Raw genomic sequence first — 17604 nt, forward strand, 5'->3', positions numbered from 1 at the left:
ATGTTACTCAAGCGTTGAATCCGAATAAAATGAATGAACTGCAAAATAACTGTAATTTGTCATTTTTTAACCTATGGCAAATGGCCTCTGCGAGAACAGTTTCACAAACATTTTCCATGTCTCCATGGTGCTGGAGAAAAGGCAGTGTCCTAGAAACACGTGCCTGGACCCTGGTTTCAAGTCCACCTTTTGGATCTTCTTCACTTTGCATCTAAAGCCTACAAAGTACTTAATTATCACAAGAATCGCATATGTACCTATAGCATGGGGTCTTCAATGTTTCCAGGCCAAGGACCCCTTAGTTAAGGGAGCGATGAAGCGGGGACCCCCACAACCTTCTCATAGATTCCATAGTTTCACCAGTGTATTTTGGATTCCTGTCAATTTGTGTTTTCAGATATTTAACCACTTGAACCGTCAATACTTAAACTTGACCTATCACTCTGTAATTTAGTCTGCTCTTTTTCCCCTCTACGCCAAAGCTCTTTGCCGAAAATAGCCAATCTACAAGCTCACAGAGCGTGAGGCCTTGTGAGCTTGTAGATCTGCTATTTTTGGCTGAAGTTCTCCGAATATGGATGCTAGGGTTCAAGTGGTTAATATAAAAAAGGAGAAAAAATAAACTATCACTCAAAGTTTTGGAGGACCCCATGTTGAAGACCCCTGACCTATAGCCAGGGAGAAAATGCAGTGCTGTTAACAGAAGATTCTTGTTTCAAATCCAACTGTTTTATATGTTTATATCTATATGGCTCTTTAACTGAAGAGCATGCATAAGAAATAATTAAGTTTGAACCACAGCAGTAAGGTAGAGATTTATAAAAAAGAATAGCAGATCTACAAGCTCACAACATAACAGGGAAGCACAGCACCATACTGTAGATGACATGGAACATAGGTGACAGGTAATACACATGCCAATTCTTCTACAGTGACCATACATAAACAGTCTTACTACTTGACTTTTAATACACTTGAAAGATAAACATGACATACATTCTTCACAACAAATCTAAGAGCTGGGTAAGTAACAGTTAATCTAACCAACATGCACCTAAGATAATGGTGTAACATTTCCATTCAAGCATTAAATTGCTGCTTTTGGGGGTTGTGCTGACAAGAACATCTTTGCACAATGGAATGGATTAAAAGAATCTGTTGCTGAAAATAAAAGCCATCAAAAAGGTGAAGAAATTAACAGATTGAAGACAGTAGCATTTATCTCAATGGGAAATTAATAGGTATAGTGTAGCTTCAAGTAGAGGTGTTTGTCTTGTGCTTGATTTAACTATACGTGTGTACACAGGGTATGCATCGGTTCATATAACTACACACAGACACACATAAACGGTTTCTTGAAAAAGCACTTATTTTGTCAAGAGATCAAAACAACCCACTGGATATCATTACAGTATAGAGTTTGAACGTTAACATAACTTAGGAAATTATACAATATAAAACTTTTACTAATTTACAATTGAACAATAAAATAACGGAGTTATGTTCACATCTGGTCTTAAAAAGGCATGTCATTTATATTATGTCGTGGATCCCTATCGAAGATTGGTGGCCGTTACATATTTGTTTTACATTTTCAACATTTCAGTTTCCTTCTCTCATCACCAAGAGTAGATATAATCCTACTACAGCACATCATCAGTTGTTAGGTTTTTAGCCAGCGTCACTTGTTTCAAACCAAACTTCAAAGGCAACAATGTGTTAATCCACATAACCAGGTTTGTACTACCAAGGATTATTCACTAGTTGGAATCCAGTCATTTCAACAGTATAGTTGACTTATACTTCTACCTTCAGAGAGCAAATAGGAGTAATGTTCCTGAGATCATATATACACCAGTAAAACTCCCAAATTGGGAGATTACACAAACTTTAGAAGGCAATCGTTGCCAATCAGGAGGGAATATGGGGAATGGGACAGAACAGATCCATGTTGATGATATGACTTTAGAGATACTGTGTACCACTTTGCATGATTTTAGGGCGAAATCTGTAGGAGCAGTGTCCAAAAAATGTGTTTTGCAAAAATCGGCCTCATGGTGGCACTAGAAGAAGGCCATGTGAGAAATCAGGGCTGGAGGTTGTGGTTTGCCAGCCAAGGAGTGTGTGTGCAAAGTCTGGCATGGATAGGGGCAACAGTGCCGGAGATAAGAGTAGGGTCAAAAGTGTGATGTGACAGACTGAGGGACTGACAGAGGGACAGCCCGTGGAGGGATTTGTTCTACAATTTAAGATGAATCAGCTAGCGGGAAAGTAAAAGGATATATGCCCCCTTAAATGCCCACATACTGTAGAAAACAGCACTGTTTGTGTTACAAGAGTCTCAAGAACCACCAATGTCAACTAAAACAAAACCTCATTTCTCACAGCTACATTACTATCTACAGAAACCATTGTGGTCATCTGGCTAATACAACCAGTAATATTCACTACAATGGAATCCAACACCACCAGCATAATGTCATACATTATAGAATTGCTCTGATGTTTAAAGTAGCACAACTCTTTGCCACTAACTATAACCTACCTAACCCAACAGACCAGTTTATCCAGTTGGAGAGAAAGATATGGAGTTTCCACTTGTAATAAATCCATATAGGCCAGAAGGGCAAATGGACAGAATTCAGTTCTGTACATGATTACCCGTTAGTTTAACAACACCATACTTTGACAGGACCAAACATGATAAAGACAATAAATCCTAAAGACCATCTGAGTTACACATAAAATAACCATTAATTAAGTTTAATGTTCAAAATAATAATAACCATGTAACCCAAACCAGTCAAAGAACTACCATAGATACAGTAAAAAGTGTTCCACTGTGATTTCATTATTATTTCTGAAATGTGTAAAAAAATAGTTTTAGGTGTTGCCAAGGATGCTGTCTGAACCTGTCTGACCACCACCTGAAGGAATGTCCAGAGCTGGAATTATGGAGGCCTGCTGCTGTTCTGTAAGGAGAAGCTGTAAAAAGAGTTGAGGGCTCTCCGGACTCTCACTCCTCTATGAAGACATGCCGACCTTCTTGACGTTGGTTATTTCCTGGGGGAGATAAAACTTCGTTTCACATGTTCTGTTTGGCTGTAGCTGGTAGGTGTCTGTTGATACTTGATTTAGGGACAACTCAAACATGATCCTGGTCAACTGTTTTAATTAATGCTCATGGAATAATAAATTGCATGTAACCATGACAGTAAAAACGGTAGCAGTAGAAAGTAGTTATCCAGCAGCATTTCTTTTTTTTAATCAGTTGTGAAAGTAGAGAGAGAAACAGCTTTTTTATTTAAAAAGTGGCCAGCTTGATGTAAGTGTGATAATGCACTGTGAGTTGTCCCAATATAGGAAAATAACAGACTTGGCAGAGAGAACTTCACCTCTTCCTGCCAATTCATTAAACCACAATTTAACCAAACATAATTTAGTTTCATAGCAGCTTCCCAGTGCTGTGTTCTACCTGTCATGCGGGTATACGGAGTATGCTGTGAAGATATTTTTTGGAAAAAGCGTATGCCCTCGTTAACCTTTCAAAGTAGCGTATCTGATAGGCATTATGCACTGGCGTATGCGCTGGCCACATGAATAGCTGCGGATCATAGATTACAGCATGCCCTCAAAAAAAGTCTAGAACACACCACTGCAGCTTCCAGTTTGAATTCTACCGTCTTGTAGCATAACATCATATGGCTTATCCCTCAAATGCCCTAGTCCTTCATTGCACATTAAACTAATTTTAGTATGAGCAATCACGAAGAAGGGTATTTCATGAACAAAAATCCTGCACACTGCTCACTGGTAACTTACCTCAAGAAGAGCATCTTTTAACTTCCCATAGGCATCCTCCAAGTTATCATTGACAATGACAACATCAAATAAGCCAGGGTCTTTACCTGTGAGGAGAGGCAGGATGGTTCAGCAACACAGTCTAACAAGTGACTCATCAATGTTTAAAATAAATTTTGAACACTTACTGATCTCCATGTCCACCCGAGCTGCATGTAAACGCTTTTGGAGACTCTCCTCTGACTCGGTTTTTCTGTCCCTTAAACGCCTTTCCTGAGAAGAAAATAAAGACGGATAGTAGAGTAAATCTCCCATATCAATAGAAAAGGGGTGCAACAGTTAAACAAAGGATTTTCGTAAAAGTATAGCTAGCTAGATCAACAGGAAGTCGGTAAAATAATTGCTAGGAAAATAAATAATCTATAGTTGCAAGGCGTACATACAAAGGCAGTTATATATAAGCAAAACAAAATTATTATATTTATATTAGCCTAAAATAAATGCCAGGTCGGCTGCCACCCTTAGTTCTTTTAGATAGCCTTTTAAACCACCCTTGCTATGAGAACCCTTTTAAACCACCCTTGCTATGAGAACCAAGGTGATGACGTGCAGCGCAATTATTCTATTTATACTTCAGTTCTTATACTTAGTTCTTTTAAATAACCTTTTTAATTACCCTTCTGTTTGCTGAGCACTGCTTTGAACAGTTATTTCCCCCCTTTCTCTTCTGGACGATTTTCGTTTCGATTTTAGTCTCGCTAAATTGTAGGATAATAATTGTATAACTTAATATAATGCAGTATGGTAAGTAGCCTTTTATATTATATATACTGTAATGCAGTATGGAGTAGCCTTTTATATTATATATACTGTATACACACACACACACACACACACACACACACACACACACACACACACACACACACACACACACACACACACACACACACACACACACACACACACACACACACACACACACACACACACACACACACACACACACACACACACAGTATATATAACGCCAGGTCGAGTATCATGGAAGCATGCATCCATGATAGCTCTGGAATACACTCCCACTTCTGTCCTGCACAGTTACTGTATATCCTTATATACATATTTATATGAAACACTGCACTGCATCTTGTATGGCTGACAATGCCTGACATGGATCCACAGAGACTGAATGTCCTTATGTCCTTACCAGGATGTTCATGGATGGAGGCTGGATGGACACGTAGATAGGCGTTAGGTCTGTCCTCTTGATGTTTTTCACCCCCTGCATGTCAATGTCCAGTATGCAGATGAGGTTCTTGGCCTGGACATCTTGCACAGCAGCTTTGCTCGTTCCATACAGGTTTCCTGAGAATTCTGCATTCTCAAGGAACTCCCCATTGTCGATTGCAGCCTGCATAACTTCCCTTGTAACGTAATGGTAATCTGAGATGAGAACCGAATAGACAATAGAAGATGCAATAAAAAAAAAACAGAATAGACAAGAAACTCAAATATTGAGCCAAAGGGGGAATGACTTGAAAGGAGTAAAGGAGTCACAGAAGAAAAAGGAGTACGTACCTTTGCCATTCTCTTCGCCAGGTCGAGGATTTCTTGTTGTATCTGAGGAATGACAATACATTTGGCTCATAGATTCTCAATAGTTTTGAACAGGAAACATCCTGACATTTGTAAATCATGTATTCTCCTGGAAAAACAGAGACTTGACCTTGATCAACGAAGCAACTAAGCTACAGGCAAATACATAAACTGTACTGTATTATGACCATAAACTTGGCCAGATCGCCATCTCCATCAGAACTATGGTAGTTTACACAGGCACACTTACGTGACACACTGAAGCCAAAAACACCATTGTATTCCTTCATGAGCTTCTTAACCAGTGTGCTTTTCCCTGCCCCTGACGGGCCACTGAGCACCACAGGCCTGGGACCAGCCATAGCTTGAAGAGAGGACAGAGAAAGAGAGAGACTGGGTTAAGTGGATGTACAGTTAGCAGAGAGCAGAGTGAATCTGGGCTGAGGGAGGAGAAATATAGACGCTGAATGCAGTGGGTGGAGTTAGACCACATTCACAAAAGTATGAGTCATGGAGGATAGTTTCCAAATCCAAACCCTTTCTTTGAGAAGGAAAAAGGTAAAACAAATCCACAAAGCAATGACGGCCTTGTCTTTTTCAGACTATGCTTATTCATGTTTGATAAACAAACACAATTAACAATACAAAATGGTCAGCAGTTTCCAAAGACTGGTTGCGCTAATGAACAATCACTGATGCAGTAATCATTTCCCATAAGACCAGCAGAGACAGCCAGGTCCTCTTGTTAACAAGGTGCTGTCATGGAATAATTACACCCTTAATTGGGGTTGCAGCCCAACCCTGAATGGTGTCAAGAAACAGCTGCAAAGTTAGTAAAATCTAAAGTTTGTTAACCTTAAACAGATTAAGTAACAAAAGAACGTCTTCATCTTACAACCAATATACCAAACAACACACTCCAGGGTCTGACCTGAATGTGTCCCAGACAAACCACATACTGTAAAGGCCTACCTATCTTGCCCAACTAGAAATATTCAACTCTTCCCAGATTCTCAAAATTGAAGTCTGTATTGCTTTTTACAACTTTTGCCTTCCCAGAATATTTAGCATCCTGAAAAATCTCAAGTTATATATGTTGTCTCTACGCATTGTTCTTACCGTTACTCAGTAAGAAAGTGTGTAGAAGTGCAGGCAGATCTTAGATATGGTTGGTATTTTTCAAGAGATTGGTAATTGTATGTGTACATGGAGGGTGTAGCCTAGCTTTTTGTGGCATGCCATGTAGGCGGGACAGAGAGAGAGAGAGAGAATGCAAATGATAGTGAGCCCTCCCACAAGTTATTTTTCTTGACTTTGTGTAAATATTTCTTAAATCATTCAGTATATTGCACCCTCACAGAGAGAGGTTCCTCACACTGTACATGAAAATATAAGTCTACCTAGTGGCAATACAAATGTATCTTATTCTGAATAACACTAATTAGCATGGCTATTGATTAGGCTACTCATACAGTTTTCATTATTTAATATTACAAAAAAGACTCTTTGTGAAGGTGTTTACATTTCAAGAAATAGTGCTTAGAACACTGGAAGACAAAACATACCAAAGTCTACTGGCTAATAGACATTAAGGTTATTGATAATAATATTGGACACATTAATACATTTAAGAAAAAGCCAACAGGCCATCTGTAGACTGAGCTATAGGCCTATATATAAGAACGGTATGACACTGGTATTCTGCCCTGTACTGTAGTCAAACTTACAAGACATTCTATAGGCTACATCAAAGTCAGGTATCAGAGGTTTTGGATGGATGCATGACATGATTAAGAAATACTAGATATATTTTCAGTACACATTTCACATCACAAAATAAAATCTTAAATGTGATTGATCATTCATTTAGATTTGCTACTAACAAACAGGTTTCTGTAATCTTTGTTCAGACAAAGCAGGAAATCAATGCATTAAAGCCCTTCTGTGCCTCCAAACAAAACAGAACAGATAAAGTGAGGTTACAGCGTTTTGCAGGTGCAAGTGACAGTGTCATTCTTCCCCACCGCCTCTTGATCGTTTACCATAAACAGCAAGGCCCTGTTCTGGATGTACATAAGGGTGGAATAACTCCCCATCTCTCTCTCCCCGTTTCCTGTCCATCTCCACTGTGTACTATCAATAAAGGCAGAAAAGGCAAAAAAAATCCTTTTCAGAACCTTGTCCTGTTGATCACTAATGATGTGCTCAATAAGTAAAGTCTTCCCTATAGAGAAATCTGAAGAAAGAAACATTACGTCACTAGTCTAAAATTCATACCACTGTTGCTATTTTGGAAGCCAGTACTTGATTTATTTCAATTATCCCCTGTTTTTATCTTGTGTTATTTACTCAAGCAAAATGTCCTTCTTGATATTCAAGTGGCGAGAGAGCTTCCTAATTTTAATGGAGCATGATTGTTGGTAGGGCACTTACAGTACAAGTATGCTTCTGTCCACACAGTGAAGGATTAGAAATTTGGAGAGAATGGAAAGAAGGATGCAGCTAAAATTGACTTGACAGTTGTAACACCATGTTTCCCCTCACAACTCACAAAGGAACATTACAGCAACAGTTCAGGAAGACGTGATGCCCAGGGAGGGGGGATCCCACAACTTTGTCCCACATTAATCACTAATCAATAAGGTTCACACTCACGTTATACAACATTTGTATATTTTCTTAACACTTCTGGCTCACATGGGCATGGCATGCATGCAAATCCATAACTATCTTTTTACTTAAAGTAACCATAACTTAACTTTATGCAGCACTTTAAAGGATTTATGAGTGCACATTAATTGAGAGCATAATGGAAAAAATTGCTTTGCCAAGAGGTAATAACATACTGTTAAAAAAAGAATCTGACATGAAGCTCTCAAACTGACCCGGCTCCAGAGAAATGCTACTGTAATGTTACTGCTAATTCTCACACATTTCACAGCCAGACTCAACGTTTCTAATCTGACAAAGGCCTCTATTATAGAAAATGTGGGACATGTGACTGATATGAGTTTATATATGGGTACAAATTAAAATCAAGACATGACTTGCATTACTCCAAACCTGTGCACTGAATGGTATGCAATTGATCCTTGCCTGCAACCAATTTAGAAATGCTATAATTCACTTCATGTGAAATCTGTTAGGACTTAATGTGTGTTGCAGACGTGATGGAATTTGGCAATCTTGTCACAAGACAAAACGCACACAGGTTAGGGTCAAAATGGCAATGTCTTAAAATATGCTCAACAAAAACTGTGAAAATAAAGCTCTGCATTCCATTGTATAGATAGTTGTGTCCGAATAATCTGGTTTGATCAAATAGTGAGATTGATTGAAGAATTTATTAGAAGTTTGCAATAGAAAAGGGTACAGTTTCATGACAGTACAAATCACTGGTTCAACTAAAAGGAGATCCTAGAAAGCCGAGGCTTATTTCCACAGGAACCACACTTTAAGTATCTCATATAACATTGAATAGATAAGACCTAAGACATATCAAATCATCCATTTATAGTTATAAAGAATATACTAGCACAGGTAGATTTACATCGGAAAGTATATTTTCTTTTTTAATCAGAGAGCAAACAGTATCAAATGAACAGTTAATCATAGCCCTGAATACAGGACTCTCATATACATGAGAGTCCTGGTGCCGCCTCAACATGAGGAGTAGTGGGCAATCGAGCCCTTAACGGTTTGAGCTAGGAACGTCAGATTTCAAAAATAAAGTGCTTACCTAAGCCAACTTTGATAACAATTTGACGCCGCACAACGTTCATTACACGCCGCTACCGGATTGTTGAATAAAAAGCATTTTTGTCCGAAATTATTTTGCTTAACATAGGACGTCCGCCTCTAGTGGACAGTCGCGTCATCTCCGGTTGATCATTGTAGTGAACGGAGATGATGCGATGACGCGACTGTCCACTAGAGGCGGACGTCCTATGTTAAGCAAAATAATTTCGGACAAAAATGCGTTTTATTCAACAACCGGGGAGCGGCGTGTAATGAACGTTGTGCGGCGTCAAATCGTTAGCAAAGTTGGCTTGGGTAAGCAGTTTATTTTTGAAATCTGACGTTCCTAGCTCAAACCGTTAAGGGCTCGATTGCCCACTACTCCTCATGTTGAGGCGGCACCAGGACTCTCATGTATATGAGAGTCCTGTATTCAGGGCTAAGTTAATCAGTACTTATCACTTCTCAGACAGCAGAATAATTGCTAGAGTAGCCATAAACTAGCCTATAGTTTACGTTATTTGCAGTAAATGATGGTTGAATACTTGAATTAATTGGAAATTAACATCATCTGCACGCCTTGCGGTTCCTACCTGAGAAGAGTCGAGTGGAAATGTGTCTCATGTACATGAACATTTAAAGCTTCTAAATCCAAGGCTTTAGCAGCGTTCCTAGATGGTTGTGTGTCTCTCTCCTGCACCCAGTCTCCTTGTGAGAGCCATTACACACCGAGGCTAACGTCATCACGTCATCAGAGCCACAGCACTGACAGCAGCATCAGTACCGACGACTAGTACACAACTTGAACTCACTGAAAACACACAGCCACCGAAACTACGTGTGATCAAACGGTCTGATCGCCGAGGCTTCATCGTTAACACTGTGCATTCATTCATTCACGCTCGATCGCGCATTTGATTCATTTCTAGGAGGATGCGGGGTTTTTTATGAACGCCGAACGCGGAAAAGAAAGTCACGATGGGAAAAAAATACTATTTCATATATAATAAACAAAATGGTTTCTTCTATTTTACCTAGCTATGTTGTATTCCAGTTATTTTAATGTATTTTGCCGGGAATGTCTGCCATGGCTTTTAAGTTCTCAGCCGTTTAGTAAACGTGTAGAAGGGGTAAATAAAACTTTAAACATGGAAGGTAAAGAACAGAAGCTAAACATCAGCCGTGTGACGCGCATGCGCAGATGATGACACGTGGGACACGAGATCAGATCCCGAATACTCTCCGACCTCGCGAGATTAGTTCCCCGATGAAGAGAACGAGAGAGGAGTTAGCTGTTTGTTAGCAGGCCTGCTAGCTAGCATACAGCACTGTGGTGGCACACGTGTGGGTAAATTGTAAAAGGAACCGTATCTAACGCAACGCAAACATGTTTGGCTCCTCGAGGTCTGGAGGGGTTCGGGGAGGCCAAGACCAGTTCAACTGGGACGACGTGAAAGTCGACAAGCACAGAGAAAACTATCTGGGTAAGAAGTCCACTTGATAGGAAGCTGACGTTAGCTCCTGTGGTTAGCAATGCTAAGTCGCTAGCACCGGCTAATGGCCAGCTGTTGTCAGAAAAAGAAAGACAAACCAAAGGCAGTTGTTCCATTTGCAAGAGCAGCAGTCATTGGTCTTACCTGCGTCTGTACCGTTTGTACACCAATCCCGCATTGCAACGATTTTTAGGGCCTCGATTCCTGTACAACTTAGTTGACTCAATTAAGTTTGCTGTGACACCACTGACTTCTATTAGAAACTGACCCGATAGATCACACGCCAGCAGCTTGGCCCTCTTGTATTTGATCGTGCCAACCAACCACTTCCGTGCACGCGCAGATTGCTATGAAACATGAGTGCAATAAAATGTTGGTAAGTGGTGCTCGACTGGTGGTTGCAAAATTGAGCGATAGCCGCCCACCAAGCATACATCCCATTCATGGTGTTTGTTATTGTGCACCCTATGAAGTTTGACCTGAGCAAAGTGCAACAGAATCCAATGCATTTTAAACAGCGATGATGAGGAGGAATTCAACAAGTTGCATTTAGGGAATTGCACCCTCTGGTTATTATGGATTAATATATAAAATGCTTCTTTTAATCAGAAAGCACTCTCATAATGCCTTTCTATCTCTTTTAGGGAACTCATTAATGGCACCAGTAGGGCGCTGGCAGAAGGGCAAAGACTTGTCATGGTATGCCAGAGATAAACAAGGTGGCGTTAAGAAGCTGTCCAGAGAAGAGGAGATAGCCGCTGTGAAAGCTGAAGAGCAGGAAGCTTTGATGGCTGCCCTGTAAGTGTCATGACTCACATCATATGCTACAATAACATTTTCAAAGACGTATAACAGTTGCTCAAAACAGCTGAACAGCAACTCGCCAAAACCACAGGATATTAGACAAATGAACAGTTCTCTCAGTGAGGCAAACATACTTTTAACAGATGAGAAACTGAGATAAGCATGTAATCTGACATACAATGAAAATGGCATCATGCACTGAAAATACCTAATGAATCACCCACTTAACTGAATAGACCCATTTCTTGTTTACAAACATTGAGACTAAATGCACAGGTGACTATCATGTAATCAATTCCCAACAATCACCAAACCTGTTGTTTTGGGGAGCCCTGGTTTCATTGGCTCATTTGGTACCGACCTGCGCACGCATCTAGGTTTTTATCAGTGTAACGTGGACCAGAAATGCATATATACTGAACAAGCTACCATTTATATTTATTGTTGAAGAAAGGAGGTGTAACATGTACACCTACACATGAGTCGCTGACTGTTACTGTATGTATATTCCCATTTCTCTTAGAGGGCACAAGAACATAAGGAGACAACCCACTGGCCTGACCAAAGAGGTACTTCCCTCTAGTCATTTATTGCTTTTTGAGTTTAATTCACTTCTTTCATCACCCAAGTCTGACTTTTAGTTTTTTTCCATACCAGGACCTTGCAGATGTGTGTAGGAGGGAAGAGGCTGATGGTGAAGAGAGAGATGTGGACCGTATCTCAGGCCTGGGAAGCTCTGGGTGATTGGACTTTTTGATATTTGTTTGCATTGCTAGTCCCCCAGGCCTGGCCCTGCATGGTTAACTTTTTATATAAAGCACTTTGAATTGCTCCGGTGTATATAGTGAGCATTACAAATTAATGTGGGTGTGGTACAAACTCTTGTTTACATTACCCCCATCAGAGGAGATTATTTTAATGCTTATGCATGTCAGGTGCAGTTAGAGCCTGGCGGAGACCGTTGGCCCGGTCGCTGCCAAACTCTGCACACACACACTCCTTGGATGCCAATTAGGAACCTGCCCGCTCGGCAGTGTCTCACATGGATCAAGGTCGCCTGAGAAGGTGCGCCTCCGTCATCTCCACCGAAAACAAGCGCTCCTTTACAAGAACCAGGCTAAACCGGGGTGTTTTAACAGTACTGATTTGTCTAAAAATCACGCAAATAGGTAGACAGTATCTCTACAGTCATGTGATCAACATGGATCTGTCAGCTTTTTCCATATTCCATAGATTGGCTAAGATTGGCTAATGACTTCCAAAGTTTGGTCTGTTTTGAACAAAATGCCTCAAACGCAGCTTACGATTTTTTTCGTGAAATTTTGCATGCACATTCCTATTAGGTCAAGGAACAAATGCCACCCCTTTTCACATTGGCCTGTTATAGTGCCACCAGCAGGTCAACTTTTGCAAAACACATTTTTGGAACAAAAGGCCCCAAATCATGCATGCAGCATCCGATTGCCGGTAAAGGCTGAAGAAGACATGGCACCCTTTTGGCCTATTATAGTGCCACCAGGAGGCCACGATAACCTACTTTGCCTAGCGGAGCGCCGGAGACCCGTGCTCGGAAGAGCACTGCTTCTAGTCGTTCTTTTTTTTTTTTTTTTTTCAAGCGAAAATAAACCTCTTGAAATTCAAGAGGAGAAGAGGGTTCTTAAATTGAATGGAGCATGATTGTAGGGTACTTAAGTTACAAGTATGTTTCTGTCCACAGTGCAACGTCACGGAAAATGATGCTCTCCCAAAAGGAGAAGGAGGCTGCTAAACTTGGCTTGGCTGTGTTTACAGTAAGTTTTTGGTCCTCAGACATTTTAAATGTAATGTATCATTAGATACAGTATGTATTATATGGCATTCTATGCTTAATTTCAGAAAATGCAACTTGTGAGACAACATGGGGGTCAGATTCATTATTATGTGTATATTATACTAATAGTTAATATTTGAAGTTAGTCTGTTAAAATGCCCATAACTGAGTGTTGAGATATTGGATGCATAATTTGTTTGCATTTAACAATGCAAATACAGGTCCGTGTGGGCTAGAAACTGTCTACATTCCAATTAGGTGATAAACATTTTACAACATGGTCAACTAAAGGCAACTTGGCAAGTAGATGATATTCAGCTCTATTGCCAGGACCTTTTGTGGTGCAAATGTCAGTAGACGGACAGCTGTATTTTCTTTGCAATTAAAAGCTTAATTTCCTTAATTCTAACAGTTTAAGGGGAAAGGGGAGGTTGAAGAGTGTTTTGCAAGCTGGGAAATCACAAAGCAGGTCTCCTGGCCCGCGTAACTGCGTGGGTGCACACAATCCCACTAAAGAGTGGTCCACTGACTGGTCACTGTCTGAGGTGCTGAAAAGAGTTTTACAACAAGACCTTTGCTTGACAAATTATCTTCTTTAGGAGAGACAGAAAATGTAGTAGTTCCTTGAGGCAGATTTAGAATGATTTAGAATGAATCTAGATGGATATCTTTTGCAAGTTTCTTGTAAATCAGACTCACTGCATAGGAGGAGTTAATTATAGGGTATTTATCCCATCAGGCCAATTGGGGTCATAATTGTTGTGTAAGTAATGGCAGAAGAAAAGCCAGCTTAAAAACAATACAGTTTCAGCTCATTGAGCTTGAACCCCTCATTAGAACTGGATTATACCCATCATGTATGAATGAATTTGAGTGTATGAGTGATGGGCATTTTCATCCCAGGTATGCCATTATAATGTTTCCTAAAGATACAGAAAACATAAATGCAAAACATTTCACAAATTATGTGTTCAAAGGATTTAGTTTTATTCATGGTAGCTGAGCTCTACTTAGATTTCCTGCAATTTGAACCCTGCTATAGACAGGTTTCTGGTCCACGTTACACTGATAAAACTAGATGCGTGCGCAGGGTCCGTACCAAAATTAGCCAATGAAACCAGCGCTCCCCAAAACAACAGGTTTGGGGATTGGACGGAATTGATTACATGATACAGTCAGCTGTGCATTTAGTCTCAATGTTTGTAAACAAGAAACCCGTCTATATTTGTCTCAATAATTGTCCCTTTAAAAAAAAACTGTGTCTTGAATACATCCACACATCTGACATCACTGATATAGCCACCTGTACTGCGCATGCGTCGCCACCATGGTAACGGCTGCATGCTGAAACGGTGGCTAAATTTAGAGATGATTGACATCAATGATGTGTCTGTGTTCTCCAACATTACTTCTGAGACTTCTACAATCTATCCGTTTATACTGTGCACACCCAATAACCCAAACGGCACATAATTTGGAGCACATATCTTTGAACGGGCAAGGACTAGTATGAATAGTTTTGATGTGAATTAATCACCAGGTTTTCTTTTTTGTGTTGTTTTTGGCCCCCGGTGTGACAGGTTATTTATAGTACTGGAAGATGTTGAAGGTCAAATGTCACAACATATAATATACTTCAATATTGATATTGTGGGGATGACTTTTGGTGCTTTCACAAAATATTTAGTTACATTTGTGGTAATCAATAGTAATACCTACTATATAATAGTGGGAAAGAAAACACTTAATATCACTATTGTGCTATTATATCGTTTTGATATCCCTGAATATAGAATATTGGTATAAGATGCATATATTGCCCAGCCCTAATAATAAATATTCCCATAATCCCAAAATGTCACAGTAATAATTGTGGCCTCGCTGAAAGCCAGTATGTTCTCCCAAATCTTTATAGACCAAGTTTATTCTCAAAAAACTGTCCGAAAGTACAAAGGCAGGGCCTTAAGCCAATGAGGGAGCAGCGTTCTTGGTGACATAACCACCAACAAGTGCGTCCTGATATAAATAACACCCTCATGAAATCTTTTGTAGTTATGTTCTCCCAAATCTCTATATAGGGGATCTGAGGGATTGAATGTAGGAGAAGTAATGTTGGAGTGCCCGTTGGGCAGATCTTTGTGCCCATATACGTTGGAGTGCCCGTTGGGTAGATCTTTGTGCCCATACATGGTGTTCCATGCGAGCCCACACTGTTTCATAGGAACCGTATTTCTAGTTATACGTGAATTTCGGCCTAAGCTGAAACAAGTCCTTTTCGCCACAGCACCACAAGACTGAGAGTCGCTCAGAAACGTCAGCCAAAACAATGGATCAGAGTCTTGAAACAGAGGTGACGGAGCAAAGGTGAGTACATGCAGAATAATATGTTAAATATTATTAATGCTCTTCATTGTTTTGAAAAAGGGCGAGTGCCTGCGGCGAGCATTTGAACTCTCAACGCATGCTTCTTTAATTTAAATATATTCTTCAGGCATGAGAGCAAAAAGAAGAAAAAAGAAAAGAAGCACAAAAAAGAGAAAAAGAAGAAAGAGAAAAAGAAGAAAAGGCAAAGAGACTCCTCCTCAGAATCCGATGACGATAGAAAGAGGTGATGTATTTCTTTGCATTGCAGTTGGAAGAACCTGGAGTTGGCCTGGTGATGTGTAATGACGTGGGAGCACTAGAGGGCGCCAATAGACTGTCAGGCAACTACTTGTAGCATCATACACTTTTTTCAAAGTTGTGCTGGAAGAGATAAAAGTTGAATCTATACATTTTGTTTGCAGTACGTGTGGCGAAAGCCTAGTCTTGGAGATCGTAGAAGCCATATCCATCAGTGGTGTTGGGTGTATGAAATGTTCAATTCACCAAACCTTTACTTATTAACTGTACTTTGCTGTGGAGGAAAAGGAATCGTATTAATCTGCAACGGCCATTGATATTTCTGTGAGTGTCGCAATACGTCCCTCAGGAAGCTGCGTACTCGTAGCCCTCCCACCAACTTTACTGGACCCCCCACCGGGTCCCAATCATTGATGGTTTATTTCTTTCTACTCTCCAGGCATAGAAAGGACCACCATCATCATAATCCATCATGCCACAGTCAGAGTGGAGCCAGACCCCATGACAGCCATTCAAGGGGGGGGGCAAAGGCCGAGCGCCGCCGCTCCCCCTCCGATCGTCGCCAGCAGCGGCGTGACACAGACTCATCCGACAGGGGGTCCCCTGTCCCCCGTAACCGTGCCAGCCACAAGGCAGCCCCTGCTGCTGACACACAAAGCCGCAGGCGGCGCCATGACACAGACTCGGACGACTAGTGTCCCCCCTTCCTCCCCCCGTCAGAGACACGCGGATGGAGCGCTCCACAACAGCCTGACTGGCTTACGTAGGACCTCATTTGCCCTGGACCAGACCAGACCACATAACTGTGGATAGAAATGGGACAATCTGTACGAACAGCAAATGTTTTTAACGGAATCACAGAACCACTTTTTTGTATTTTTATTTTTAACTGCAGGTTATTTTGTTTGTTTACCGTTGCACACATATGTCTGAAATGGTGTGAGAATGTTGTTTGTGGTATCATGCTATATATTTTTTCGTATGAACTTTTGAGGATAAGTTGAGCAACATGTTTTGTTTTGTAAAACAAGTAAATTACCATTGACAAAGTATTGCTCATTTACAAAGTTCTTTACATTCCACCTATTATTAGGATCACATTTGCAGCAAGTGCAGCAAAACCTGTCTTGGAATAGATCATGACTTCTAGCACACCAACAAAACACCATGTCATGCAAGTATTGATTCGGGTGTCATCCGTTAATTGCATATACCACCTTCAAAATCAGCCCTTTAGCTACATGGACTCGTGCACAACGGTTCTCTTTTTGCCATCTGTTGAAAATCCTCACAGATGTTCCCTGATGGTTTCCATCCTAGCACCTCTCCTCCATCCCACTGTGCCTCTCACACCACTCAGCAGCTTCTGGTCCCTTTTCTTTTCTCTATCAAGCCAGTGGTCCTTTGTCCCTCCCCGTTCTAGGTTAGGCTCCCTGGCTGGTGAGATACCATTGGAATGCACTCCACTCGTCATAATAGAGTGTAGTGTTTGCATTTGCCTTGAAATGGTCTGAATGAGGGCATTCTGCAGGCTGGCACCTGGGGGTGCACTAAAAAAGAGCAAGGCATTCACAAAGAAGAGTGCAAAAAACCAAGCTGGTCCTTTTATATGGCCGAGTACTGTTAGGACCGCCACACACAAACCAGGCTGATGGACCAGCAGGAGAGAAGACCAGACAAAGCCACCCTGTAAGGGACCCAAGACTCTTTCCCCCTCCCTTTCCACGACCACCATAC

General features: G+C 40.8%; 2 protein-coding genes across 2 annotated transcripts; one reads left to right on the forward strand and one right to left on the reverse strand.

Moving 5' to 3' along the window:
- Positions 1–850: 850 nt before the first annotated feature.
- On the reverse strand, positions 851–10936 carry guk1a (guanylate kinase 1a). Its single transcript, XM_080726091.1, has 7 exons — positions 10776–10936; positions 5651–5764; positions 5383–5424; positions 5012–5247; positions 3990–4074; positions 3823–3908; positions 851–3063 (listed from the first exon to the last, which is right to left on the reverse strand). Exons 1-7 carry the CDS (start codon positions 10807–10809, stop codon positions 3025–3027), a joined length of 636 nt encoding a protein of 211 aa, XP_080582217.1. The 5' UTR covers positions 10810–10936; the 3' UTR covers positions 851–3024.
- Positions 10425–16946, forward strand: cUnh1orf35 (chromosome Un C1orf35 homolog). Its single transcript, XM_080726090.1, has 8 exons — positions 10425–10622; positions 11276–11429; positions 11959–12004; positions 12093–12175; positions 13153–13225; positions 15530–15609; positions 15737–15853; positions 16307–16946. The coding sequence occupies exons 1-8, from the start codon at positions 10526–10528 to the stop codon at positions 16560–16562; spliced, it is 906 nt and encodes a 301-aa protein (XP_080582216.1). The 5' UTR covers positions 10425–10525; the 3' UTR covers positions 16563–16946.
- Positions 16947–17604: the final 658 nt, after the last annotated feature.

Source organism: Nannobrachium achirus (genome assembly GCF_963921795.1).
Source record: "Nannobrachium achirus genome assembly, chromosome: 5".
NCBI classification, from domain to species: Eukaryota; Metazoa; Chordata; class Actinopteri; order Myctophiformes; family Myctophidae; genus Nannobrachium; species Nannobrachium achirus.